Raw genomic sequence first — 27881 nt, forward strand, 5'->3', positions numbered from 1 at the left:
CAGCATTTCAGAGTAAACCATCACTGGTTGCAATCCCCAGCTCTATTATGTGCTGCCCGTACTTCAGGCACCATGAATACCAGCAGCTAGCTAACTTGGATTTATTCCATACTAGAAATAAGCCCTATGCTATCGCATCGGGAGTACGGTGAAATGAACATCTGTCTATGCTTAGTGGTGCTGACAGGAGCAGTGGACATGTGTCACACTGTTTGTGCTTTCCAACATATCTGTTGTATGTCATCCTTCGGCATTTGTGTATCTTATGTGTTGCGTCAGTTGACCTCTTTCATCCCTGTGCACTGTCTCTTCCTTGTTGTGTGCTGTATATTGGTATCTGGTGTTGTGTTTCTTGAGCTGTGTTAACTATGTGGTGTCTCCCCTGTGTGTGTTTACATTATATGGTCTCTTGTAAGCGGTTGTGACAATAATTGGAGGTGGTACATTGTTTTATGCAATTTGATGTGTGTGTGATTGCCCGTTCCCAAAGTGGATCAAAAAAACACAAAGAAAGTGAGAGATACAATTTATTAACATGTCAAAAATAATGGCAAAAGCTACTTACTTTTACATAACAGTAACAGAAAGACAATAAATAGAAATGTTATATTCTATTTCCATGTATTAGGTATATTGATGTAAATATATTATTTATGTATGTACGGGTAAACTTTGTATATCTGTATCTATGTCTCCTCGATCTATATATGTCTATATATCTATCATCTATGTTTATCATATTAAGAAATCTTCTATCTATGTATTTAGCTGTGTGACAGCGGGTGGGGAGGCCCCTGGAGTGACTTTAGTTAACCTTAGTCATGGTAGCAGGCTGACTTGGGTAATTTTATAACATGGACATGCTGGGAGGTATAGTTCTCTACTGTAGTTATATAACAAGGACATAGTGGGAGTTCTAGTTCCCACCTGTAATTCTATAACATGGACATGCTGGGAGGTCTAGTTCCCTCCTGTAGTTATATAACATGGAAATAGTGGGAGTTGTAGTTCCCACCTGTAATTCTATAACATGGACATGCTGGGAGGTCTAGTTCCCTCCTGTAGTTATATAACATGGAAATAGTGGGAGTTGTAGTTCCCACCTGTAATTCTATAACATGGACATGCTGGGAGGTATAGTTCCCTCCTGTAGTTATTTAAAATGGACATAGTGAGAGTTATAGTTCCCTCTTGTAGTTATAGAACATGGGCGTGCTGGGATTTGTAGTTTCCTCCTCCAATTCTATAACATGGACATGCTGGGAGGTATAGTTACTGTCGTCTGTGTACATGTGTGTATATGGATGTACGCTGTGTGTACGAGTCGTCTGTGTACATGTGTGTGTATATTCTCTCTCTCTCTCGCTCTCTGTCTGTCTGTCTCCCAACTTCCCCCCGGAGAAAACACGGGTCTTTAAAATAAAAAGATTTTCTATATTCACCTGTATCCAGCAATGGATGTTTTCGGCTCTGCTGTCTCCTGCTCCTGGCCGCCGCGCATTATACTCACTGAATAATCACTACATGGAAGACCTGGAAGCTGGAGCATCGTGACCAGAGCATCAGGGACTCACCGGAAGCTGCGGTGATGTGCATGTCACTGCGCCTGCGCAACTGACCGTGGCACAGTGCATACCGGAATAGGTGGACAGACAGAACTGGCGATTATGTATGTAGATGCTCTGGATCTATTATTAAAAGGATTATAAACTGTTTATATATACTAAAAACAAAGTGTCTTACTTAGATCTGAATATTAGCAGCATACAATGATGTATAATCTTCCTTACATTGCCTTTGTATTCCATTTGCAATCTTTATGGGCATGAAGGCAAGAGGCATGCCATCATTTCTACTGCAGTTTACACATGGACAAAGAAGGAAAAGTGGCATAATACAAGTAAAAACATTTCATTTTTCATTTTAATGGCATTTCGAAATTCACTGCATGCTGTACGTTTTCCTGGCAAAGGCAAGTTTTATAACTTGCTTAAAACATATAAAAGTTCTCATAAATATGCTTTATTGTTACTGAACTATGACTGCTGTGGAGACTTTCTCTTTTTTTTCTGCTATAAATATCAGATATGCGGTATACATCCATCTTTTTGATTGAGGAGAGAACATTACAATCTCCAAACTGATAAAACTAACAATGTCAAGCCAAAGCGCAGCAGTGCACAGCATGGAGCGCGTTTCACCCGTGCTACATGTTATTCCTACCTGATATAAACATGCATCCCATAAATACAACCTGTCAGCTCAGATGCCACAGCTGGGTCTCTGCATGGCATTTTATTTCTGTTGCCACACAAATTGTATAGTAGAAAAAAAAATACTAGTACGATATTGAAAGTTCAAATGGAATAAGCGTTCCATATCCATATAGATATATCCATATCTATATCGTTAGCGATGTCGCAACGTGTAAAGCACCCTTAAGACTGTGTGCACACGCTGCAGTTTTTTTTCTTCAGCAAAAAACGCAACTTTGGACGAAGAACGCATAAAAAAAAAGCATGCGTTTTGGACGCATTCCGATGCATTTTTGGGTACGATTTTTTCACATGCGTTTACCACTATATTCAATGGAAAAAAGAAGTAAAAACACAAAGAATTGACATGCTGCTTCTTTTTTCTGCAACCAAAATTGCAAGGAAAAAAGAAGCAACGTGCGCACAGCCTTTCTGAATTCGAAAGTTTTCACGAGTTTAGTCTTTAGAAATGACATGAAGTGAAGTCAATGGCTTTAACACTTGGGGTCCATCAGCGGCAGCAGCGATTGTCTATTCCAATTATTCCAGTTCCACTAGGAGAATTTTCCAGCTTGTGGAGGGGGTCCCCAGTATAAGGGGAAATGCATGCAGTTTAGGGCAACAAACTGCACCCAAAGCAGCCCAAAAATGCATGTGTGCCACCCCCGTGTCAGCAGCCAGTATTTACAGGGGACTGTATGTTCAAAGTTCGTGACGCCACCCACAGTGTGTGGTAAAGGTGGGATACCACCGCTGTCGTTGGGAGCACCCGCGGTGGCGATGGGATGGGCAGCCAGGTGTTTAACCCCTCCATGGGTAGGGGGAATGCCCCGGGGCTCGGTGATGCTGGCGGAGGGATTCCGTTGGGGAGGTAAGGGTCACTGCGTACTCACTCAGTCCAATAACGCTGACACCGACAACCGTGGTAATCCAAAGTTCGTAGCTCCGCTGCAGCAGGAAGGGAGCACGCCTGGATCCCGTGCCCTTTGGTGTCGCTTGTTAGCCTGTGACCTTTTCCTTGGCAACTTTCTACTGATTGGTCCCTGTAGTATAAAACTAGTCAGGTCCCGCTCACCAGTGTGGCTAACTGGGTGAGCTTGCTCTCAGGGTTCACGCTTGGGATTTTCTGGACTGTAGATTGGGAAAGTCCTATCCCCTTCGTTGCGCAAGTACCCCGATTTTGGAGCGGGTGGAGAACGAATCTTGAAGGCTCCGTCCTCCTCGGGTAAAATTACCAGGACGCTTGAAGCTACTTCCCAGCCTAGGGTCCACATACCCAGTCGTACCCTAGCCCCTACCCAGAGATGGCACAAGGCCGCCGGCTGCAATCCTCGGCAGTTCCATGCCCCTTTTCACGATCCCCTGCGACCGGGGTTCTAGCTCCTACCAGGCCCAGACCAACGTCTGCCACCTAGTAACAAGGAGCCCAGCTCCTCACCTCCTTTCACTTTCACCTCCAACACAACACTCTCCTTCTCCTAACACTCCTGACCTTCCCTAACCAACTCCCCAAGTGGGCAACCCTATTCCCTTCAGGCTGTCCACTGGTGTGTCTGGTGGGTGTGGTGCAGAGTGTTCCTAGGGTTTTGATTAGCTTGTTCTTAGCAACACCAAAAGGTCAGGAACCAAGGAGGAGGTGGATATCATGCAGAAGGGCAGATTGCACAATACCCTGTGACGACCTGATAGGCCCTGTGCACCCGATGCAGTTTTTACATGTGTGACGCCCTGACCTGATTCGGACAAACCCAGTTCCTCTGCCTATTAGCGAATATAGTTGGAGATAGATCCCACTTTACAAACCAGTGTAGAAGTGCAGAAAAACAGTAGCTCTCACTGTCAGGCTTATTCATATCAGGAGAATCATTAAAATTTAACAGTACACAAATGGCAAAAACTTAAATGTATGGCTGTGGAGAGCACTCCTGGATTTATTCGTTGACAGCCGGGAGTTTGAAAAGCCAGACCTGTATCAATCACCTGATCTGGACAACTCTCTGATCTAGACAATACAGCACTAATGTCTTCCCTGGTCTGATCGCTTGCTTTAATTAATATTGTAGGGTTTCTAAAATATATTAGGTACTGTTTACACTACAGCTTGGGATACACAATTGACACTGAATATGGGCATCAGATATCAGACAAATGAATGAATGCACGTATGTATATACAATGAATGTATGTGTGTGCAAATTATATAATATATATCTATATATATATATATATATATATATATATATATATATATATACACACACACATAGATAGATATAGATAGATATATACATATATATATATACATACACACACACACACACACACACACACACACACACACACACACACACACACACATACAGTGCCTACAAGTAGTATTCAACCAGATTTAGCTGGTTTACACATTCGGAATTAACTTGGCATTGTGACATTTGGACTGTAGATCAGCCTGGAAGTGTGAAATGCACTGCAGCAAAAAAGAATGTTATTTCTTATTTTTTTTTTTTTTTTTTTAAATTGTGAAAAGTTTATTCAGAGGGTCATTTATTATTCAACCCCTCAAACCACAAGAATTCTGTTTGGTTCCCCTAAAGTATTAAGAAGTATTTCAGGCACAAAGAATAATGAGCTTCACATGTTTGGATTAATTATCTATTTTTCCAGCCTTTTCTGACTAATTAAGACCCTCCCCAAACTTGTGAACAGCACTCATACTTGGTCAACATGGGAAAGACAAAGGAGCATTCCAAGGCCATCAGAGACAAGATCATGGAGGGTCACAAGGCTGGAAAGGGGTACAAAACCCTTTCCAAGGAGTTGGCCCTACCTGTCTCCACTGTTGGGAGCATCATCCGGAAGTGGAAGGCTTATGGAACTACTGTTAGCCTTCCACGGCCTGGACAGACTTTGAAAGTTTCCACCCGTGCCGAGGCCAGGCTTGTCCGAAGAGTCAAGGCTAACCCAAGCACAACAAGGAAGGAGCTCCGGGAAGATCTCATGGCAGTGGGGACATTGGTTTCAGTCAATACCATAAGTAACGTACTCCACCGCAATGGTCTCCGTTCCAGACGAGCCCGTAACGTACCTTTACTTGGAGGACTCTGAGACAGACTGGTTCAAGGTTCTCTGGTCTGATGAGACCAAGATCGAGATCTTTGGTGCCAACCACACACGTGACGTTTGGAGGCTGGATGGCACTGCATACGACCCCAAGAATACCATCCCTACAGTCAAGCATGGAGGTGGCAGCATCATGCTGTGGGGCTGTTTCTCAGCCAAGGGGCCTGGCCATCTGGTCCGCATCCATGGGAAGATGGATAGCACGGCCTACCTGGAGATTTTGGCCAAGAACCTCCGCTCCTCCATCAAGGATCTTAAGATGGGTTGTCATTTCATCTTCCAACAAGACAACGACCCAAAGCACACAGCCAAGAAAACCAAGGCCTGGTTCAAGAGGGAAAAAATCAAGGTGTTGCAGTGGCCTAGTCAGTCTCCTGACCTTAACCCAATTGAAAACTTGTGGAAGGAGCTCAAGATTAAAGTCCACATAAGACACCCAAAGAACCTAGATAACTTGGCGAAGATCTGCATGGAGGAGTGGGCCAAGATAACTCCAGAGACCTGTGCCGGCCTGATCAGGTCTTATAAAAGACGATTATTAGCTGTAATTGCAAACAAGGGTTATTCCACAAAATATTAAACCTAGGGGTTGAATAATAATTAACCCACACTTTTATGTTGAAAATTTATTAAAATTTAACTGAGCAACATAACTTGTTGGTTTGTAAGATTTATGCATCTGTTAATAAATCCTGCTCTTGTTTGAAGTTTGCAGGCTCTAACTTATTTGCATCTTATCAAACCTGCTAAATCTGCAGGGGGCTGAATACTACTTGTAGGCACTGTATATATATATATTTTACATACGCACAGAAAACACTATTATGCGTACCTACTAAAGTCTATGGGACAGCATAGATCCGCGTCTATATAAAACATGCACCAAAGACATGACATGAGCAGTGTATGGCAAAATTCGTCTAGTGTTTATGGCCACTTTTCACTGTATGGAAAGGATATCAGTTACATTACCTTTGTGATGTGCGAGTTCCCTATACGATAGTAATCAGCAATATTAACCCCCTTTTTCCGATGAAAACCATTGATTCCTACCCCCTAGGATGCAATCTTCTACAGACCAAGCATTGATTGCCCTTGCTCATCATGCACTGCTGGAATCTGACTGTCATAAGTGATGGCCAGGTTCTAGTGATTTAATAGAGAACTGAAATATTCAGTGCAATAAGCTTCCACGTGAACAAGTCGCCATGGCAACTAGTATCATCATGTTATCTGCTTTACTGGACATGCGGGGGGAGTACAGGGATTATACTAGGTGCGTCATTTTTCCATGTATAGACCACTAGTTACTTGGTGTCCAGCTGCGTAGATCAATGACGACTAGTACAGATGTCAAACCTGGCTTTATGAAAAGGGTTTTAATGTGTAAAGTGTCTTTTACATGACAATAAATCAGTGTTGTGGCAGAAAGTAGGTTACCCCAAACCTACAAAATCCTTCCCCACCCCCATGTGTAAACCAATCATGTTGTCTGATTAATTCACGGTCCAGTGGCCGGGTTGAGACTCTGGTACAAACCATGCACTCTCCTTGGTTGCTGGAAGCTTTGATTCATGTGTGTATCCATTGGAAGAGCTTGTAAGTGCTGAGTCTCCTTGCCTAGGGGACTGGCCAAAGCTGAGTGCAATAGTGGCTGGTAAACTATACAACAAGCAGTAAATAATAAATGGAAGAAGGTTTTTAATAAATAATAAATTGCACAGTTGCCTACCTTTAGAAGCGCTGCACAATTTTACTCAATACTCCTGTAAAGAGTCTTTCAAATCAAAATGACTCTTTAATCCTAAAGTCTTGTAGGAGATGCAGCATCAATAAAATTGTTCTTTACGTTTTAGATCTGTTCTTCTGTTGCCCCCAAAACAACTTTATTGTAATAATGTAAATGATGGAGCTCAGCGGCCCCATTGGTGTGGCATAAAAATCACTCTCTCCTCACTGCTGACATTACTGGTCTCCTTGATCATTGCTTCAGTCAGGGAAGAGCAAACACTGCGCTCTCTCCTCACTGCTGACATTACTGGTCTCCTCTGCTATCCCTTCAGTCAGGGAAGAGCAAACACAGCGCTCTCTCCTCACTGCTGACATTACTGGTCTCCTCTGCTATCCCTTCAGTCAGAGAAGAGCAAACACCGCGCTCTCTCCTCACTGCTGACATTACTGGTCTCCTCTGCTATCCCTTCAGTCAGGGAAGAGCAAACACTGCGCTCTCTCCTCACTGCTGACATTACTGGTCTCCTCTGCTATCCATTCAGTCAGGGGAGAGCAAATACCGCGCTCTCTCCTCACTGCTGACATTACTGGTCTCCTCTGCTATCCCTTCAGTCAGGGAAGAGCAAACACAGCGCTCTCTCCTCACTGCTGACATTACTGGTCTCCTCTGCTGCTATCCCTTCAGTCAGGGAAGAGCAAACACAGCGCTCTCTCCTCACTAAGGACATTACTGGTCTCCTCTGCTATCCCTTCAGTCAGGGAAGAGCAAACACCGTGCTCTCTCCTCACTGATGACATTACTGGTCTCCTCTGCTGCTATCCCTTCAGTCAGGGAAGAGCAAACACAGCGCTCTCTCCTCACTAAGGACATTACTGGTCTCCTCTGCTATCCCTTCAGTCAGGGAAGAGCAAACACCGCGCTCTCTCCTCACTGCTGACATTACTGGTCTCCTCTGCTATCCATTCAGTCAGGGAAGAGCAAGTACCGCGCTCTCTCCTCACTGCTGACATTACTGGTCTCCTCTGCTATCCCTTCAGTCAGGGAAGAGCAAACACCGCGCTCTCTCCTCACTGCTGACATTACTGGTCTCCTCTGCTATCCATTCAGTCAGGGGAGAGCAAACACCGCGCTCTCTCCTCACTGCTGACATTACTGGTCTCCTCTGCTATCCCTTCAGTCAGGGAAGAGCAAACACAGCGCTCTCTCCTCACTGCTGACATTACTGGTCTCCTCTGCTATCCCTTCAGTCAGGGAAGAGCAAACACAGCGCTCTCTCCTCACTAAGGACATTACTGGTCTCCTCTGCTATCCCTTCAGTCAGGGAAGAGCAAACACCGCGCTCTCTCCTCACTGCTGACATTACTGGTCTCCTCTGCTATCCATTCAGTCAGGGGAGAGCAAACACAGCGCTCTCTCCTCACTAAGGACATTACTGGTCTCCTCTGCTATCCCTTCAGTCAGGGAAGAGCAAACACCGCGCTCTCTCCTCACTGCTGACATTACTGGTCTCCTCTGCTATCCATTCAGTCAGGGGAGAGCAAATACCGCGCTCTCTCCTCACTGCTGACATTACTGGTCTCCTCTGCTATCCCTTCAGTCAGGGAAGAGCAAACACCGTGCTCTCTCCTCACTGATGACATTACTGGTCTCCTCTGCTGCTATCCCTTCAGTCAGGGAAGAGCAAACACAGCGCTCTCTCCTCACTAAGGACATTACTGGTCTCCTCTGCTATCCCTTCAGTCAGGGAAGAGCAAACACCGCGCTCTCTCCTCACTGCTGACATTACTGGTCTCCTCTGCTATCCATTCAGTCAGGGAAGAGCAAGTACCGCGCTCTCTCCTCACTGCTGACATTACTGGTCTCCTCTGCTATCCCTTCAGTCAGGGAAGAGCAAACACCGCGCTCTCTCCTCACTGCTGACATTACTGGTCTCCTCTGCTATCCATTCAGTCAGGGGAGAGCAAACACCGCGCTCTCTCCTCACTGCTGACATTACTGGTCTCCTCTGCTATCCCTTCAGTCAGGGAAGAGCAAACACAGCGCTCTCTCCTCACTGCTGACATTACTGGTCTCCTCTGCTATCCCTTCAGTCAGGGAAGAGCAAACACCGCGCTCTCTCCTCACTAAGGACATTACTGGTCTCCTCTGCTATCCCTTCAGTCAGGGAAGAGCAAACACAGCGCTCTCTCCTCACTGATGACATTACTGGTCTCCTCTGCTATCCATTCAGTCAGGGGAGAGCAAATACCGCGCTCTCTCCTCACTGCTGACATTACTGGTCTCCTCTGCTATCCCTTCAGTCAGGGAAGAGCAAACACCGTGCTCTCTCCTCACTGATGACATTACTGGTCTCCTCTGCTGCTATCCCTTCAGTCAGGGAAGAGCAAACACAGCGCTCTCTCCTCACTAAGGACATTACTGGTCTCCTCTGCTATCCCTTCAGTCAGGGAAGAGCAAACACCGCGCTCTCTCCTCACTGCTGACATTACTGGTCTCCTCTGCTATCCATTCAGTCAGGGAAGAGCAAGTACCGCGCTCTCTCCTCACTGCTGACATTACTGGTCTCCTCTGCTATCCCTTCAGTCAGGGAAGAGCAAACACCGCGCTCTCTCCTCACTGCTGACATTACTGGTCTCCTCTGCTATCCATTCAGTCAGGGGAGAGCAAACACCGCGCTCTCTCCTCACTGCTGACATTACTGGTCTCCTCTGCTATCCCTTCAGTCAGGGAAGAGCAAACACAGCGCTCTCTCCTCACTGCTGACATTACTGGTCTCATCTACTATCCCTTCAGTCAGGGAAGAGCAAACACAGCGCTCTCTCCTCACTAAGGACATTACTGGTCTCCTCTGCTATCCCTTCAGTCAGGGAAGAGCAAACACCGCGCTCTCTCCTCACTAAGGACATTACTGGTCTCTTCTGCTATCCCTTCAGTCAGGGAAGAGCAAACACAGCGCTCTCTTCTCACTCCTGACATTACTGGTCTCCTCTGCTATCCCTTCAGTCAGGGAAGAGCAAACACCGCGCTCTCTCCTCACTGATGACATTACTGGTCTCCTCTGCTATCCCTTCAGTCAGGGAAGAGCAAACACAGCGCTCTCTCCTCACTGATGACATTACTGGTCTCCTCTGCTATCCATTCAGTCAGGGAAGAGCAAACACAGCGCTCTCTCCTCACTCCTGACATTACTGGTCTCCTCTGCTATCCCTTCAGTCAGGGAAGAGCAAACACAGCGCTCTCTCCTCACTAAGGACATTACTGGTCTCCTCTGCTATCCCTTCAGTCAGGGAAGAGCAAACACCGCGCTCTCTCCTCACTGCTGACATTACTGGTCTCCTCTGCTATCCATTCAGTCAGGGGAGAGCAAACACAGCGCTCTCTCCTCACTAAGGACATTACTGGTCTCCTCTGCTATCCCTTCAGTCAGGGAAGAGCAAACACCGCGCTCTCTCCTCACTGCTGACATTACTGGTCTCCTCTGCTATCCATTCAGTCAGGGGAGAGCAGACACATCATGCTCTCCTCACTGCTGACATTGCTCTACATGAAAAAAAAAAAAGAAAAAAGGAAAAACACGGAACTCACCGCAAATATATAAATTGAAGCTTCATAGATATGACGGTACTCATATGAAACTGTCACCCCAAGCAGTGAAATATAGCAAAACCAAAATATTCTAAAAAGGAAAAAATATATGAGGAACCGAGGTAAAATCCTAGTAGCATTATTCAAACATGATTAAAATCAGATGGTCGGCTGGAAAGCCCTTCTGACGCGTTTCTGGCGCTACCTGCGCCCTTTGGCCTTTGTTCCATTTGAGCATAGCTTCCGATGCGAGCGCATTGGAAGCGCTATGCTAATGACCCTCTGCTGCGAGCATCAGCCGGAGGTTCATACGACTGTGATGCAATCTTGCCATCGGGTCACAGCTGCAGTGAAGAGGGGGAGTACTTTCTCTCCATCTCCTCTCCGTCCTGTCTCTGCGTACATCGCACTGCAGTTGGATGACAAGCGAGTGCAATGCGATGTTTCACATGTACCCATAGACTTGTATGGGTGTGTGTGAGCTGAGAGTCGCTGCCAAACGCAGCATGCTGCGATTCATTGCTCAGGCCGATATGGCATGAGAAATCAATTGCAGATGGACACTGCACCATAGTTTTGCACTGGTGCAAGTGCTATCCGATGCTTTACGGATTGCACTTGTCCGTGCAAAACGCAAGTGGGACTGAGACCTTAGTCATAGATCATAATTAAGGGAGCAGATAGAGCCGGAAACGTGGCAGAAAGGGCTTTCCAGCCGACCATCTGATCTTAACCATGTTTGAATAACGCTACAAGGATTTACTTTTGTTCCTCATATTTTTTCCATTTGGAATATTTTGGCTTTGCTGAGATTGCTCGTCTCCTCTGTTATCACTTCAGTGCAGTAGAGCGCGCACACATCTCAGAGCCATGTCATCAGCACAGATTGAATAGTGTGCTCTCGCCTGCACTATAATGATAGCAGAGGATATGAGCAATGTCAGAAGAGAGGAGAGAGTGAGGTGTGTGATATCCCCCGCACAGGGACAGTGTGCATATAATGGCGACTAATCTTCAGGCAGCGCTAACATTGGACAAGCCAGCACTGTCAATCAACACAGGAGTGGCACTTATCTACATATATGGGTGAAATAGTGCACCAAGGCATTTAGCCAAAGCAATTGCATGTCACAAGGGTGCATTTTATTTTTAGGTGGGCAGGAGGCAATGAAAAGAAATAAAAACAAAACATTTTTATTGTCAATCCATCTGCTACAAGGCTGTGTAGTTTTCATATACTCAGGTTGACTAATTCCATGATTATATGTATGTGGGTTACTCACAGCAAGTTGGGCTGCAGTGTGTGTACATCGCCCAGGCCAAAAACTAGTACTCTACCAGGATACAGCTAAACCCCCACTAAAGTGGAAGCATCACAGGTGCAGGAGAAGAAAATCACACACACACCTCCATGGAATGGAGGGGGGCGAATGCTAGATGATAAAACTGCACACTAGTGGCTTGCATAGAGCGCTGTTCACACATGCAGATAACACAGTCACAAACCCGCAGCCTATTAGGTGACGCCCATACTATTAGATCAGGCGGGCTGCCAAGCCGTACCCCCCTGTGTATCATGCACGGACAGACACTCTACAATGCAAGGACCAACAGAAAGGGGCCTGGCTGTATCCTGTACAAACAAAAACATTTTTGGAAGATATTTTCCGCTTGTTGTTGCTATTTTTATATTTAGTGTAGGGACCTTCCCGTGACGAGGGTTGTAAACTTATGTTTTATGGCCCTAAATACCAACAAAAACCTCATATTTTTTTGTTTGTACAGGATACAGCCAGGCCCCTTTCTGTTGGGCCTTGCACTGTAGAGTGTCTGTCCGTGCATGATACACAGGTGGGGTACGGCTTGGCAGCCCGCCTGATCTAATAGTATGGGCGTCACCTAATAGGCTGCAGGTTTGTGACGGTGTTATCTGCATGTGTGAACAGCGCTCTATGCAAGCCACTAGTGTGCAGTTTTATCATCTAGCAATCGCCCTCCTCCATTCCATGGAGGTGTGTGTGTGATTTGCTTCTCCTGCACCTGTGATGCTTCCACATTAGTGGGGGTTTAGCTATATCCTGGTAGAGCATTAGTTTTTGGCCTGGGCGATGTACACACTGCAGCCCAACTTGCTGTGAGTAATACTTAATTTTTGGAGGATATTTTCCTCTTGTTGTTGCTATTTTTTATATTTATGTGGGTTGTAAAGGAAAGTATATATTAATTACTTAAACGGAAGATAACAGCTTTGGATTATGTTATACTAGGAGAGACTTAATTACTTGTCTTGTGCCAAAAAACTGCTGTGCATCATTAATAAATCTGGTAGTTTCATTGCTAAACAATGCCATACATCTTTTCTAGAGATGGTCACATAAATCTAATTAATTCCCATGTAGCATTCTACTGTATTACAACTCAGAACATGTTATATGCATGTTACATTTATACAAAGCTATACAGTGGAACCTCGGTGTACGAGTAACTTTGTGTGTGAGTATTTCGCTATACGAGCAAAGCTTGCTGTAAATTTGTAACTCCGTTTACGAGCAAGTTTTGCTGTATGAGCAAATACTCACCGTACACACTTTCGGTTCCGTACTTTAACCGCGCTCTGACCCACTCTTGCAGTCCACACAAACACACACACATCATGCTCACCTTACTTTCCGTTCCATCACCGGCCTCATGGTTCCTGTAGTTCGCCGGTACAGCAAGTGTATCGGGTAACCATCGCGACGATGGAGGAACTTCCGCTGTCAGCCGCTACTCAAAGGCAGTGCGCTGACCAATCAGAGGCAAGCGGCTCCTGCCTTTGACATCAGCACTCTGGCAGCGGAAGCTCCGGCATCGGTCGCGATGGTTACCCGATACAAATCCTGTACCGGCGAACTACAAGAACCAGGAGGCTGGCGAGGGAACGGAAGGTAAGGTTAGCATAATATGTGTGTTTGTGCATGTGTGGAATGGCACAATAGGGGACCAGGATGGGACATTGAACAAATTGTGGAACGAATTGTCTGAGCTTGCATTATTTCCTATGGGAATTTTGCTTTGCTAGACGAGTAACTTGGTTTACAAGCATAGTCCCAGAACGGATTGTTCTCGTAAACCAAAGTTCCACTATAAGGATCCTGCACGCCCGATTTCGGAATGACGGTCATTTTGTTCTCCGAGAGATAAGCCAAAGGAGTCTGGTAGTGGCTCTTTCATAGAGAAAGCCAGAGCGTGTGGTAAGTTGAGCGCTCCTGGCTATGGAGGATCCAGGAGTGTTAGCTACCAACCGAACTAGTCACATCTTTCATAAAATGTTATCCTTTAATAAACGCATGCAGGACTGAAGAGAAAGAACTTACCGAGTACTAGAAATATCCACCACAACCAATATTGTCCATTGAAATAGCCAGTAAAGTAGTCTGAGAACTGAAACGAGAACATGAGAGAGTTATGGTCTATACAGTCTTAGAAAAAAATGATAAAGTACATATACAGTGATTTCAAGATAGTGAATTATTAAAGCAGTAGCCTGCCACAGCTAGAGGAGGCTTCATGTATAATGGACACTGTATATGTTGTGGAGAAGTTCTGCTTTGGTAACATGTTAACGTTACAAGCTGCAGATGATCACTAATGATGCTGAATTCGCAGTCTCCCTACAGGGACTGAATACAGATGACATGGTGATTATACTATTAGCTAATACAGGCTTCTGTAAACAGGCTCTGTCTATAACCGACAGTGCCCGCAGGCCAGACAAGGACTTTGATTTCTTTTTACACTTAGCGGCTATATGGACAGTTGCTATGCGTCACTCGTAAACGGTTATGACAGCCTTCCTTGAAGCAGCAATCTGGCATCTTCCTGCTGGGCACATCAGGTCCATAGCTGCATCCCAGCTGTAAGCACCACCATATCCAGCCCCACATACATCAATATCCCGGACGCTGCACTCACCCTATACACAGCCCCATATACAAAACTGCAAACATAGCAGTATCCGCTTACACATCCACCTTGCCAGTTTACACCCCAGCAATCTGCCGGTTCGGACTTTATCCTCAAAGTCAAAGCTCTTTAATCTCATCAAAAAGAGACGTTTTAGGCGCCCCTTAAAGGAATAACTTTTAACCTCATAAACCCCCCATTGCCAGCTGCTGTCAAAAGATACCAACCTCAAAAGCTTCCGTCTCATTAAAGTCCTTTCATTTCTAAACTAGATGCTCCTGTAGTTGGTTCCCAGCAGAGAGCAGAACACGACTAAATGAACCTTGAAGTGGCGTTTCAGGCCTGTTACTGGCCACACTAGATAGTTCTGTCCTCCGGATGATAAGGGAATATGAATAGGCTCACTTTGATTGATTCTGCGGCGGAGCTGTACGCTCCACTGATAAAACCAACCATCACACGTCCTTAGTATTCATCTATGTCACACTTCTTACACAACTTGCTTAAATAGCTTCTCATAAGACGCTATCAGATACAATTTTTGGATGCCTCTCGTTCTCGCTCTGTACAAATTCGCCTTAAATGAAATGTACACGGTACAGAACACAACAGATTGTATAATCTGCCTTTGTCGATAAGAGTCGAGAGGAGTTTTATTAATGTGGCGGGGGCATAAATAATGGTGTATTGACTGTTTAAGTGTCCTTGGAACCATACTGTTAGTTTCACATTAAGTAATGGAAAATATTACAGCGGTATACAGGTGATGCGGCTCATAGCGCCAACACCTCGTGTCCTTTATTGTCTGCTCTGTGGGTATAGCAATGTTCTCCACGCTGTATTTGTTGCTGTTAGGTTAGACCACTTTTAGAAAAATTGGATTTTTCATTCATTATTAAACAGTCATTTGATTTCTATTTGCTTTGAAAGTGAAGGTATTCTATAATCACACGTTACATAGTATTGAACTACGCCTAAACCTAGGAGCCTTCATAAGTAAGGATGTGGCAGCCGATATTGTGCCTAAAGCGGGCTTTACACACTGCGATATCGATCCCGATATCACTAGTGTGGGTACCCGCCCCCATTTGTTGCGCGACACGGGCAAATCGCTGCCCGTGCCGCACAACATCGCCCAGACCCGTCACACATACTTACCTGCCTGGCGACGTCGCTGTGACCGGCTTAGAAAGGAGGCGGTCCGTGCGGTGTCACAGCGACGTCACTGAGTGGCCGCCCAATAGCAGCGGAGGGGCGGAGCTGAGCGGGACGTAACATCCCGCCCACCTCCTTCCTTCCGCATAGCGGCCGGGAGGCAGGTAAGGAGAGCTTCCTCGTTCCTGCGGTGTCACACGTACCGATGTGACCTGCCGCAGGAACGAGTAACAACCTCGTTACTGCTGCAGTAACGATTTTTGAGAATGGACCCCCATGTCACCCATGAGCGATTTTGCACGTTTTTGCAATGATGCAAAATCGCTCATCGGTGTCACACGCAACAGCATCGCTAATGCGGCCGGATGTGCATCACCAATTCCGTGACCCCAATGAGTTCGCATTAGCGATGTCGTAGCGTGTAAAGCCCCCTTTAGGAGCAGTAAACATAAGCCCCCATATACATTTGTGAGTGTCCTCCGACTCCAGCCCTCAAGGCCCACCTATGGATCAGGATATACTTAGAATTACACAAATGATGAAGCCATCACCTGTATAATACTAAGGATATCCTGGAAACCTGATCTGTTGGTGGGTCTCGAGGACTGGAGTTGGTTGGACAGTCCTCTAATCGTTCAGCAAGAATCCATTTGGTCAGTCTTCTCCTTACACATTAGCGCTAAGTATAAAAAACAGCTCCTGTATTCATAACAAATGAGCCTCCACCAGAAGTCAATAAACAAAAGGATCAGCAGTGTGAAACCTGACATGCTGGATCCCTGAAGGGAATCTGTCACTAGGATTTTGCTATGTAATCTGACAGCAGCATGATGAGGCTGAGACTCTCATTCCAGCGATGTGTCACTTACTGGGCTGCTTGATGTAGTCTTGATACATTTCTGCTGCAGATGTAGCAGTGCTCAGAATGCTGAGCCCTGAATAACCCCACCCATACCACTGATTGGCAGGGCTCCCATGCATACTAGACTGTCGTCCAAACCCATCAGAATTATCATAATTATATGGGAGGTCTAATGTGTATTGAAGAGGGGCTTTACTTGTTTCTGGTTGACAGAAGAGCAGTCTGGAGATTATATGCATTGTCTGATTCTGGAATATTCCAGGCAATCAACTGATTTTAGAGGCGACACCAGGATAAGGGCGAGCTGAATGCCATTTCCTCCTTATTACATTCAATAGGTAGAGGTCCACTGAAAATCAGAACATTCAAAGTCACCGAAACTGGGCACCTCACACCTTGGACCTGTCACTTTAAGGAAACATAAAATACACATTACAGGACGTGTCATCCACATGGAGCAGGGAAGGAGGACGGCGATGGAAGGAAGAGAAGAGGCGCCGGACCGAGACCATAGATAAATATGGTGACAGGTTCCCTTTAAAGAGGTAAAAATCCTCGGTTCAGGACTCCTGCCTATGAGGAAGGCCTGAGTTTCAAGGTAATAGAAATTCCTACCTTAAAAGGTCAGAGGTCATCCTTCCATTTAAAGGCAATCCGTCAGTAGGATCAACCTTCCTTAGCCATCAATATGGGCAAGAGGGTCATAGGAAGCTGAAAAAAATGACACCACGATATCTGTGCTCTGACGTCTTATTCCAGACAAAGCCAAGTTTTTCTTACTAAGTAAATGAGCTGTTACGATCTATGGGCCAAATGTAGATCTCCCAATAAATCTGCCTCCAGAGCTCATTTTAAATGAAAGGAGGCGTTACCAGTGTGAGACTGTCAGCTATTTCATGTCTCCCAAGGTATTATTCAGCTCTTTCTATCTAGATGCCCATATAGACAGCCATGGGAGGGTTAATCCTATGGATAGATTCCCTTTAAATCTCCAGCATGATATACTATATATTTGTAGATCTGTACAATATGACTTGATGGAACTCCGTAGAAGCTGGAGTGACATGATCAGCGGAGTGCTCGGGTTATGATGATGAAACTCTACTTTAAACCTTATGCTTCTACGATTTCACCAATTTTGTAGTCACAGAATACATCACAGTGGAGAATATATGGCACATTTTATCGACTTCCCTTTAATGAAACCTCATGACAGATTGTGAATGGCGTCTGCTTCTCCTAACACACCAACTCGCTCTTCTCTCTCCCTCGGACACATTGTGCTTTTTTTTTTTTTTTTACTGCTGTCCATAGAAGATCTCAGACTGATACCACGGTGGACATATCTGACAATTATTCTCCCTAAACAGACAGAATCATTTTTAGACTTGTCGGAAGACAAGTGCTGACAGTCATCGTGGAGCCTGCAACGGATGGTTTAGCAGAGACGGTAATACTCAGGGATTAGAACATCACTTCAGTTAGTTCGCTGTCAGGCAGTAATAGAAGAGCTTTGCATCCTTCAAACCCCTGAATCTGGATAGGGATCCCAGAAAAACTAACACATTTCAATACAGGGGAGTAGCAGACTTGGAGAATGGGTATTGCTGATGAGAGGCTGCAGATTATAAATGGAAATTAATGTGACAGGTCTTTAAATACGGAGCATAATATAACATGAATGTAGCCAATATAAGCCAGCTCCCCACAGATATTGAGCTGCATAGCTAATCTACATTAGGCTTCTGTTTTACAAGAACCACGGTGGATATACGAAAAATCATTTTATTCCCCTCAGTGTCAACTTTTAGGGTGCATTTACGGGATCGCTTATCAGGCCCTCCCTAAACATGCTGCCAATCACCTGATATACCACCAAAGTGCTCGATTGAGGTTACTTTTAAAGTCTCATTCTCAGCAGCACATTGTCCTATATAAACAGAACAGGTGCTGCCGAGAACAGTGGTGCATGGACATGCTTCTATCATATGTGGCACAGATACGCCTCCTCCCCATCACGGTGGTGGTCTGATGGTTCTACAGAAAAGTATTTGGGGTTAAAGGTTGTGTCTTTCTGCCCTAGAAGCCAGGACTGTACATTTCCAAGCAAAAGGCTAGGGCTACAAGGTGACGCGACACCAAACATTGCGTCTGCAGTGTAAGGCTATGTGCGCACAGTGCGTTTTTCGCGGCGTTTTTGCGCGTTTTTCGGGTGCGTTTTTGGCCTTAAAACTGCAGGACTTTGCTTCCCCAGCAAAGTCTATGAGTTTTCATTTTTGCTGTCCGCACACATCTGTTTTATTTTACCTGCGTTTTTGAGTTAAAAAAAAAAAATGGACGTCAGTTCTTTCCTGCGTTTTTCTGCGTTTTCCGCCCATGCAATGCATTTGAAAAATGCAGCAAAACGCAAAGATCAAAAACGCAGCAAAACGCAGCCAAAAACGCACCAAATCACGGTAAAAACGCGTGCGTTTTTTTGATGCGTTTTTTCGACGCAGGTGCGTTTTTGTGCGTTTTTAGCGGCCAAAAACGCACAAAAACGCAGCGTCAAAAAGACGCAGTGTGCGAACCTAGCCTAACATTGCATCTAATGGATGCAATAACATTCAATCTTATGGTCGCGGTTGGTCACAACGGTGCAAATGTTTCCAATTACCGTATTTTTCGGACTATAAGACGCACCTGACCATAAGACGCACCCTGGTTTTAGAGGAAGAAAATAGGAAAATAAAACTTTAAGCAAAAAAATGTGGTCATGACACACTGTAATGGGGCGAGGATCTGCTGCTGACACTGTTATGGGGGTAATGTCCCCAAATTCTCTACTAAGGAACCCCATCCTGGTAATGATCCTCCTGCCTTGTATATGATCCTGCTATAAACCCCCATCCTGCTCATATACCCCCATCCTGCTCATATACCCGCATCCTGCTCATATACCCGCATCCTGCTCATATACCCGCATCCTGCTCATATACCAGCATCCTGCTCATATACCCGCATCCATCCTGTTCATATACCCCCATCCTGTTCATATACCCCCATCCTGTTCATATACCCCCATCCTGTTCATATACCCCCATCCTGTTCATATACCCCCCATCCTGTTCATATACCCCCCCATCCATCCTGCTCATATACCCCCATCCTGTTCATATACTCCCATCCTGTTCATATACTCCCATCCTGTTCATATACTCCCATCCTGTTCATATACTCCCATCCTGTTCATATACTCCCATCGGGTTCATATACTCCCATCGGGTTCATATGCTCCCATCCTGTTCATATGCTCCCATCCTGTTCATATACTCCCATCCTGTTCATATACTCCCATCCTGTTCATATACTCCCATCCTGTTCATATACTCCCATCCTGTTCATATACTCCCATCCTGTTCATATACTCCCATCCTGCTCATATACCCCCATCCTGTTCATATACCCCCATCCATCCTGTTCATATACCCCCATGCATCCTGCTCATATACCCCCATCCTGTTCATATACCCCCATCCATCCTGCTCATATGCCCCCATCCATCCTGCTCATATACCCTCATCCTGTTCATATACCCCCATCCTGTTCATATACCCCCCATCCATCCTGCTCATATACTCCCATCCTGTTCATATACTCCCATCCTGTTCATATACTCCCATCCTGTTCATATACTCCCATCCTGTTCATATACTCCCATCCTGTTCATATACCCCATCCTGTTCATATACCCCCATCCATCCTGCTCATATACTCCCATCCTGTTCATATACCCCCATCCTGTTCATATACCCCCATCCTGTTCATATACCCCCATCCTGTTCATATACCCCCCATCGTGCTCATATACCATCCTGGTATATGGCCTGTATCCTATAGCACAGAGAAAAAAAACCCCAAACATTTATACTCACCTTTTCCTCACTCCCTGCAGCACCAATCATCTTCCTCTCTGCGCTGCTCACCTGTGTGTGTGGAGCCGTTCCCCTGCAGCACGCGATGTCTTCCTGTCTGTGCCGATCAGCTGATCAGCACAGATCAGCTGACCGGCACAGACAGGAAGACATCGCGTGCTGCAGGTGGACAGCTCCACACACGGGGATGGGTGAGTACACTGATTCACTGCACCCCGCGCTGATGATGACGCGCGGGGAGCAGTGAATACAGCCGCACATGATCACTCCAATCACTCCAGGCTGTAATTGCCAGGGGTGATCATGCGGACCGGCTCTTTACTATGCGCGCGTCCCCGCTCGTCCTCCCGCCCACCTGTCAGCGCCGGCTTCTGCGCTGAGAAATGGGCGGGAGGATGGGCGTGCATATGTAATGAGCGGGTCCACGTGGTCACAGCAGGCTGCTACAGCCTGCTCGTGCCCCCGATGACCCGCTCCACCGCAGCACCTCATTCCCGGCAGCCACAGTCAGACCATAAGACGCACCCCCAACTTTCCCCCAACATTTGGGGGGAAAAAAGTGCGTCTTATGGTCCGAAAAATACGGTATGTTGGCGTTTGTCACTTGTTAGATGTGCATTGCATGTGAATTGGATGGGGTTTGATGGCTTGCCTTTTCTTACTGCAAAATTGCAGCATTGGATAAATCATGGGACAGCATGTCACGAAAAAACGTTTTGTATTTTTATGTGGTGTGACATGTCCGAGAATTGCTGTCGTTCCACTAATGTCACAGTGTAGCCCCAGCCCAATACTATCACCATTCTCGTGGGGGTCTTCTGTATACACTGGTAGAACGACTTACTATTAGACGGGTCTTCATTGCATAGTGACTGACCATACTACATAGCGAGCATAGGGTACCACATTTATAAATCTTAAAGCACCACTCCTGGGTTTTTGTTTTTTATTTCACCGTTGGAGTGGTGCTTTAAATCTAAAGGCCCCGTTACACGCAACGACATCGCTAACGAGATATCGCTGGGGTCACGGAATTCGTGACGCACATCCGGCCTCGTTAGCGACCCAAATACTCACAAAATCGTTGATTGTTGACACGTCGTTCATTTTCAAAATATCGTTGCTCGTTCTGGATGCAGGTTGTTCGTCGTTCCTGTGGCAGCACACATCGCTACGTGTGACACCCCAGGAACGACGAACAACACCGTACCTGCGTCCTCCGGCGTAGTGGGAGTTGGGAGTGGGAGTGACGTTCATGCGACTGCTCTCCGCCCCTCCGCTTCTATTGGTGGCCCGCTGGGCGACGTTGCTGTGACGCCGCACGAACCGCCCCCTTAAAAAAGAGGTTGTTCGCCGGCCACAGCAACGTCGTTAGGAAGGTAAGGTCGTGTGATTTGTGATATTGTTTGCCACGGGCAGCGATTTGCCCGTAACTCACGCACAAAGGGGGCGGGTGTGATCACGTGTAAAGCGGCCTTAAGTCCCTAGTTCCCTGTCTCATACTCACCTTCTGAAGTCTTCATCTATTTCCAGCATCACTCCGGTAGAAGTTCGGCACTTTGTGACCTGCTGGCTGCTCCACTGTTTCACGGAGCGAACCGTAGGTCACAATTCAATACAAGTCTATGAGAGGCTTGGTCTAGTTCTCACAGAGATGCAGTGAGTGGCTATGACGTAACTTCCCGCCAGTCAGAAGTTATGATCAAAAGATGGCACCACAGCACTGGACTAACACTGAAAAATTATGAAAACACTGGAAGGAAAGTATGAGACAGAGGAGAGGACTTAACGTTAAAACCGAGTCCCCTCCCCCTGGCGCCCTCTTGTGATCATAACGTCTGACTGTCCAAAAGTCAGGAGTTACTGTATTTTTCGTTTTATAAGACGCATCTGATTATAAGACGCACCCTAAATTTGGAAAAAAAAAAATATGGGGTGTGTTTTATAATCCATTGGAGTTATATGGCAACACTGCCAGTGGAACAGAGGGAGGCCCAGATACTCACTGAGGGCGCTGCTCTGTGCGGGGCTAGTGACGCGGCTCTGCTGTGTGCGGGAGGCGGTGAGTCACTGGCCATTCTGAAGATGTCGGCGGTCAGCGGTGAGGACTTCAAATAATTGTGGCCAGAGTTGACGCATGCGCAGATGAGAGCTTGAGCTGAAAGCTCCATCTGTGCACACGCTGACTCTAGGTGCTATTTGAAGCCCTGACCACTGACATCTTCAGGATGACTGCCCACGGCACAGCAGCTCTACGCAGCCCTGAACAGCCCTGCATAGAGCAGAGCCACGTCAAAATGCCCGCGCACAGCAGAGCTGCGCCGCCCACTGCACAGAACAATGCCGCACAGACCAGCATGGGCAGCACACCGCATAGCATTACCCCTGTCTCCTTTGACCCCTCCTCACCAACCCCCAGTAAACTACATTCGGATTTTAAGATGCACCCCTCATTTTCCTTGCAAATTTTTGGGAGGAAAAGTGCATCTTATATCTTATATCTTATCTGAAAAATATGGTACATTGCAGACACTCAGTACAACTCTACGAGAGCCAGAATGAGACTCTGATAGACCTTTATTGAATTGTGACCTCTAGGGAGCTCCATGAAACACTGGAAGCAGCCGACTGGTTGCAAAGCGCCAAGACCAACTGGAGCAGTGGTGAACACAGAAGAAGACGTCAGAGGTTGAGTATAAGATAGGGGGCAGGAAACTTGGATTTAAAGGACCACTCTAGCAGTGAAAAAATAATGCTGGCGTGGTGCTTTAAATATCAAAATAACCTTTTTTTGCATACATTTTTACTGCATGTAAATTTTATACACATTCCTGTAAGTGATGTACTAACATCCATAAACTCCACTGACACAATATACAATGAGACACGTACAGAATAAGAGAAATGTCACAGTGCATTGTCCCTGCTTCCGTGTAATCAACAGAAATACCCCAGCAATTACATTTGTACATTGTATGTCAGAAGCAAAAATACATCAGATCAATAGGTTTCAAAATGAAAAATGTAAACCACATTATAGTGTTAAATCCTGTCTGGAGAGTTCATAGAGCTGCATCCCTGCTAAACCCCCTGGCGCTTTTCAGCCTAAGTGCAGATGTTTCCAGAACAGAAAATAAGAAACAGGCTTATACTTGGAACAACAGCGCCACACAGTGGCCACCCACGGGTATTGCCGCGGCTTTATAAAAACCAATTTATTACGGCTTTTCTAATTACTGCAAATCTTTGCAGTGCAATCAGAAATTAGCCGGGTCATTTGGGGTTCCAGAACAGACTTTCTCAATAATAAAAGATTAATTCCATAGCAACATTTCAATATCAAAATGCTAAAATTACATTTTTTTTTCTTGCTGTCCTCACCATCAGACACGCAGAAAGTCACTTACCCGCACAATTAAAATCCATTTGATGAGAGATAGTCCAAACCCACAGATTGCACCGTAGCGCCCGGCAATTGTGTTGGTTATACAAAAGGATAGACAGAACCCAATCCAGTTGAAAATGAATGCCACTAGAAGAAAAGATCAATACTGATAAGAAGGTGATGGACACAGATTAGATGACTCCAACGGATATTCAGACAAGTTATGCATATCTACTCCTTACTCCATTCAGTCCTATTAACCCTTCGCTTAGGGTATCACCGTGTATCTAGGGTTACGCCACAAGGACAGTTAATATGGAAGTCACAGCGAGCTTCTTCCATCCATTAATTAACAGAAGAGAAGATACAGCGCTCTGATTTAGTCGGGATGGGTCTAGTGATCAGTTAGGTGAAATACAAACTTCAGACCGGTTCTCACGGCAGACCCTCTACTACATCCTTTATCGCTAGTCTATAGGTACAATGACGTGATCGCTAATGATCCTTTTTCTAATAAACAGTGGGTGTGATGGCGTTATCAGGGTCGATGGTCGGCTCTGCCAACCTTCTAAAACATTATTCTCATGCAGGTCAATTGGAGAGAAGAGTGGGTAGGCGGTGAGGGAACGTCTCCATCCACTCTCCGGTGTAAGTGATGTGTTAATGCATCTGCTGCATGGATCCGTACATGCGTTACATAAGTGGGCGCTCAGCTCTCCACTCACGTTATTGTTCCTTTCATCTGAGTAGCACTTCAGGGCTTCTACAAAGCAATCAGACCACTCGGATTTCCTTTAGAGGATAAATCTGCAGTGATTTCAGACATAGGCTTTCTGGAAACGGCTTAAGGAAAGAAAGATGCCATTTACATGTAATTTGCTCTGCGGTCTCCTTTTTAGGGGGATGCTGGAAGTAAAGACTTGTTATAGGAAAAGCAGAAAATGAGCAGCGGACGTCCCATTATAGAACCGCTCCGTCTAAAAGTGTTCATGTCCCTAAAGGGTTATCGGTTTCTATAACAAATCTAAAAATAAATTCCAGCTACCCATGGATGTGCGGATGGTAGAGGGGTACCGGCAGTTTCACCTTCAGTCCTGACCTGCATACAGGAGTGTTCTGGTATTGGCATATAGTATAAGGGTGTGTGGGTGCGGACTGACTGTTTAGTAGCCAAGCCAACCCCCTCTTCAATAATGAGGGTGCTGGCTTAGCTCGTCACGTGCCAGCTCAGGATGCGCTCTTGGGTGCCAGTGCAGCGCCGGCACTGCAGGTGCCAGGACTACGGCCATTATCAATAGAATAGAAATCACGGCACTTCTGGCTAATTTCTGGGTGCTCCGGTAGGGTCCAAGTCCGTCTTACAGTAAAACAGAACCAGGCACTCCAATGAAGGAAAGATTAATTCATTTTATTTACAGAATACAGTCCGACGTTTTGGTCACTACCTTGACTTTCAGTAACCAGCTGTATTAGTGAAGCAAAGGAATAAGCCAATGGACGCTAAATGCGAAAAGTAAGTATACGAGATATGATTAGAATTAAAATTGGATTTCGGATATTCCAAATGTATCAAACATAATTAAGATGGTCACCAGGTGTAAAGGAGGAATGAATGCGGTGTCCACCACTAATGCATAGAGCTGTGAACTCAAAGGAAACCTCAAATATCCAGTATTTGCAGACAGCATGTTATATGCTGCTGTCTGCCATTGCAAAATGCTGTGGTGCATGGGAGGAATCGGAAGACTCGCGGTATTTTCTCAGGAAGTCTTAAACAGGGGAAAAGGAAGGACCCCAGTAGAAGAAGTGCCTCCGATAACAGCTGAGGGACCCCTTATCTATAAGTAGTACCAAAATGGAAAACATATAAAGGGTGAAATGTGTCAGAGAAACAAATGGTATAACAAAGGACCATGATAGACAATGGGAAGGAGTCTTGAAAAGGCTGATGTAAGCCAGAAAATGACCATGGAAACAATATTCCTGCTTGTACAGAAGACTGGTGTGCTCGAGCTCCCACTCACCAGCGCAAAGTCTCACTGTATTCTTCCAGTTATTGAATATACAGTCAGGGCCAGAAATATTTGGACAGTGACACAAGTTTTGTTATTTTAGCTGTTTACAAAAACATGTTCAGAAATACAATTATATATAATATGGGCTGAAAGTGCACACTCCCAGCTGCAATATGAGAGTTTTCACATCCAAATCGGAGAAAGGGTTTAGGAATCATAGCTCTGTAATGCATAGCCTCCTCTTTTTCAAGGGACCAAAAGTAATTGGACAAGGGACTCTAAGGGCTGCAATTAACTCTGAAGGCGTCTGTCTCGTTAACCTGTAATCAATGAAGTAGTTAAAAGGTCTGGGGTTGATTACAGGTGTGTGGTTTTGCATTTGGAAGCTGTTGCTGTGACCAGACAACATGCGGTCTAAGGAACTCTCAATTGAGGTGAAGCAGAACATCCTGAGGCTGAAAAAAAAGAAAAAATCCATCAGAGAGATAGCAGACATGCTTGGAGTAGCAAAATCAACAGTCGGGTACATTCTGAGAAAAAAGGAATTGACTGGTGAGCTTGGGAACGCAAAAAGGCCTGGGCGTCCACGGATGACAACAGTGGTGGATGATCGCCGCATACTTTCTTTGGTGAAGAAGAACCCGTTCACAACATCAACTGAAGTCCAGAACACTCTCAGTGAAGTAGGTGTATCTGTCTCTAAGTCAACAGTAAAGAGAAGACTCCATGAAAGTAAATACAAAGGGTTCACATCTAGATGCAAACCATTCATCAATTCCAAAAATAGACAGGCCAGAGTTAAATTTGCTGAAAAACACCTCATGAAGCCAGCTTAGTTCTGGAAAAGTATTCTATGGACAGATGAGACAAAGATCAACCTGTACCAGAATGATGGGAAGAAAAAAGTTTGGAGAACAAAGGGAACGGCACATGATCCAAGGCACACCACATCCTCTGTAAAACATGGTGAAGGCAACGTAATGGCATGGGCACGCATGGCTTTCAATGGCACTGGGTCACTTGTGTTTATTGATGACATAGCAGACAAGAGTAGCCGGATGAATTCTGAAGTGTACGGGGATATACTTTTAGCCCAGATTCAGCCAAATGCCGCAAAGTTGATCGGATGGCGCTTCATAGTACAGATGGACAATGACCCCAAGCATACAGCCAAAGCTACCCAGGAGTTCATGAGTGCAAAAAAGTGGAACATTCTGCAATGGCCAAGTCAATCACCAGATCTTAACCCAATTGAGCATGCATTTCACTTGCTCAAATCCAGACTTAAGACGGAAAGACCCACAAACAAGCAAGACCTGAAGGCAGCGGCTGTAAAGGCCTGGCAAAGCATTAAGAAGGAGGAAACCCAGCGTTTGGTGATGTCCATGGGTTCCAGACTTAAGGCAGTGATTGCCTCCAAAGGATTCGCAACAAAATATTGAAAATAAAAATATTTTGTTTGGGTTTGGTTTATTTGTCCAATTACTTTTGACCTCCTAAAATGTGGAGTGTTTGTAAAGAAATGTGTACAATTCCTATCAGATATTTTTGTTCAAACCTTCAAATTAAACGTTACAATCTGCACTTGAATTCTGTTGTAGAGGTTTCATTTCAAATCCAATGTGGTGGCATGCAGAGCCCAACTCGCGAAAATTGTGTCACTGTCCAAATATTTCTGGACCTAACTGTATATCTCACATAAACCTCCAGAAGCCCCCGCTCCTCTGCCGAGTGCCAATAAACCAGTCCTGTGCACACACGTAGATGATACTCCAGTCATGTCTTAGAATTCATCCTGCCGTGAAAAGCTGACTTACCGAGGAAATCTGCCCACAAATGTAAGAAGACAGGTGTCAGACGGTAGAGGCTGGATTCCTTCACATGTCCTGACATTGAGAAGGATTACTGAGGCG

The 27881-nt window shown here is 45.5% G+C and overlaps 1 protein-coding gene across 2 annotated transcripts in view; it reads right to left on the reverse strand.

Moving 5' to 3' along the window:
• NDFIP2 (Nedd4 family interacting protein 2) overlaps positions 1-27881 on the reverse strand; it is a 193789-nt gene that overhangs the window by 28358 nt on the left and 137550 nt on the right. For both annotated transcript variants that reach the window (XM_075336768.1, XM_075336769.1), the window contains 2 exons: positions 23976-24100; positions 14049-14115 (listed from right to left, as the gene is read on the reverse strand). In XM_075336768.1, coding sequence (XP_075192883.1) covers positions 14049-14115; positions 23976-24100 — 192 coding nt within the window. The remainder of the gene's footprint in view (positions 1-14048; positions 14116-23975; positions 24101-27881) is intronic.

The sequence above is a fragment of the Anomaloglossus baeobatrachus genome, chromosome 2 (genome assembly GCF_048569485.1).
Source record: "Anomaloglossus baeobatrachus isolate aAnoBae1 chromosome 2, aAnoBae1.hap1, whole genome shotgun sequence".
In the NCBI taxonomy this organism is placed as follows: Eukaryota; Metazoa; Chordata; class Amphibia; order Anura; family Aromobatidae; genus Anomaloglossus; species Anomaloglossus baeobatrachus.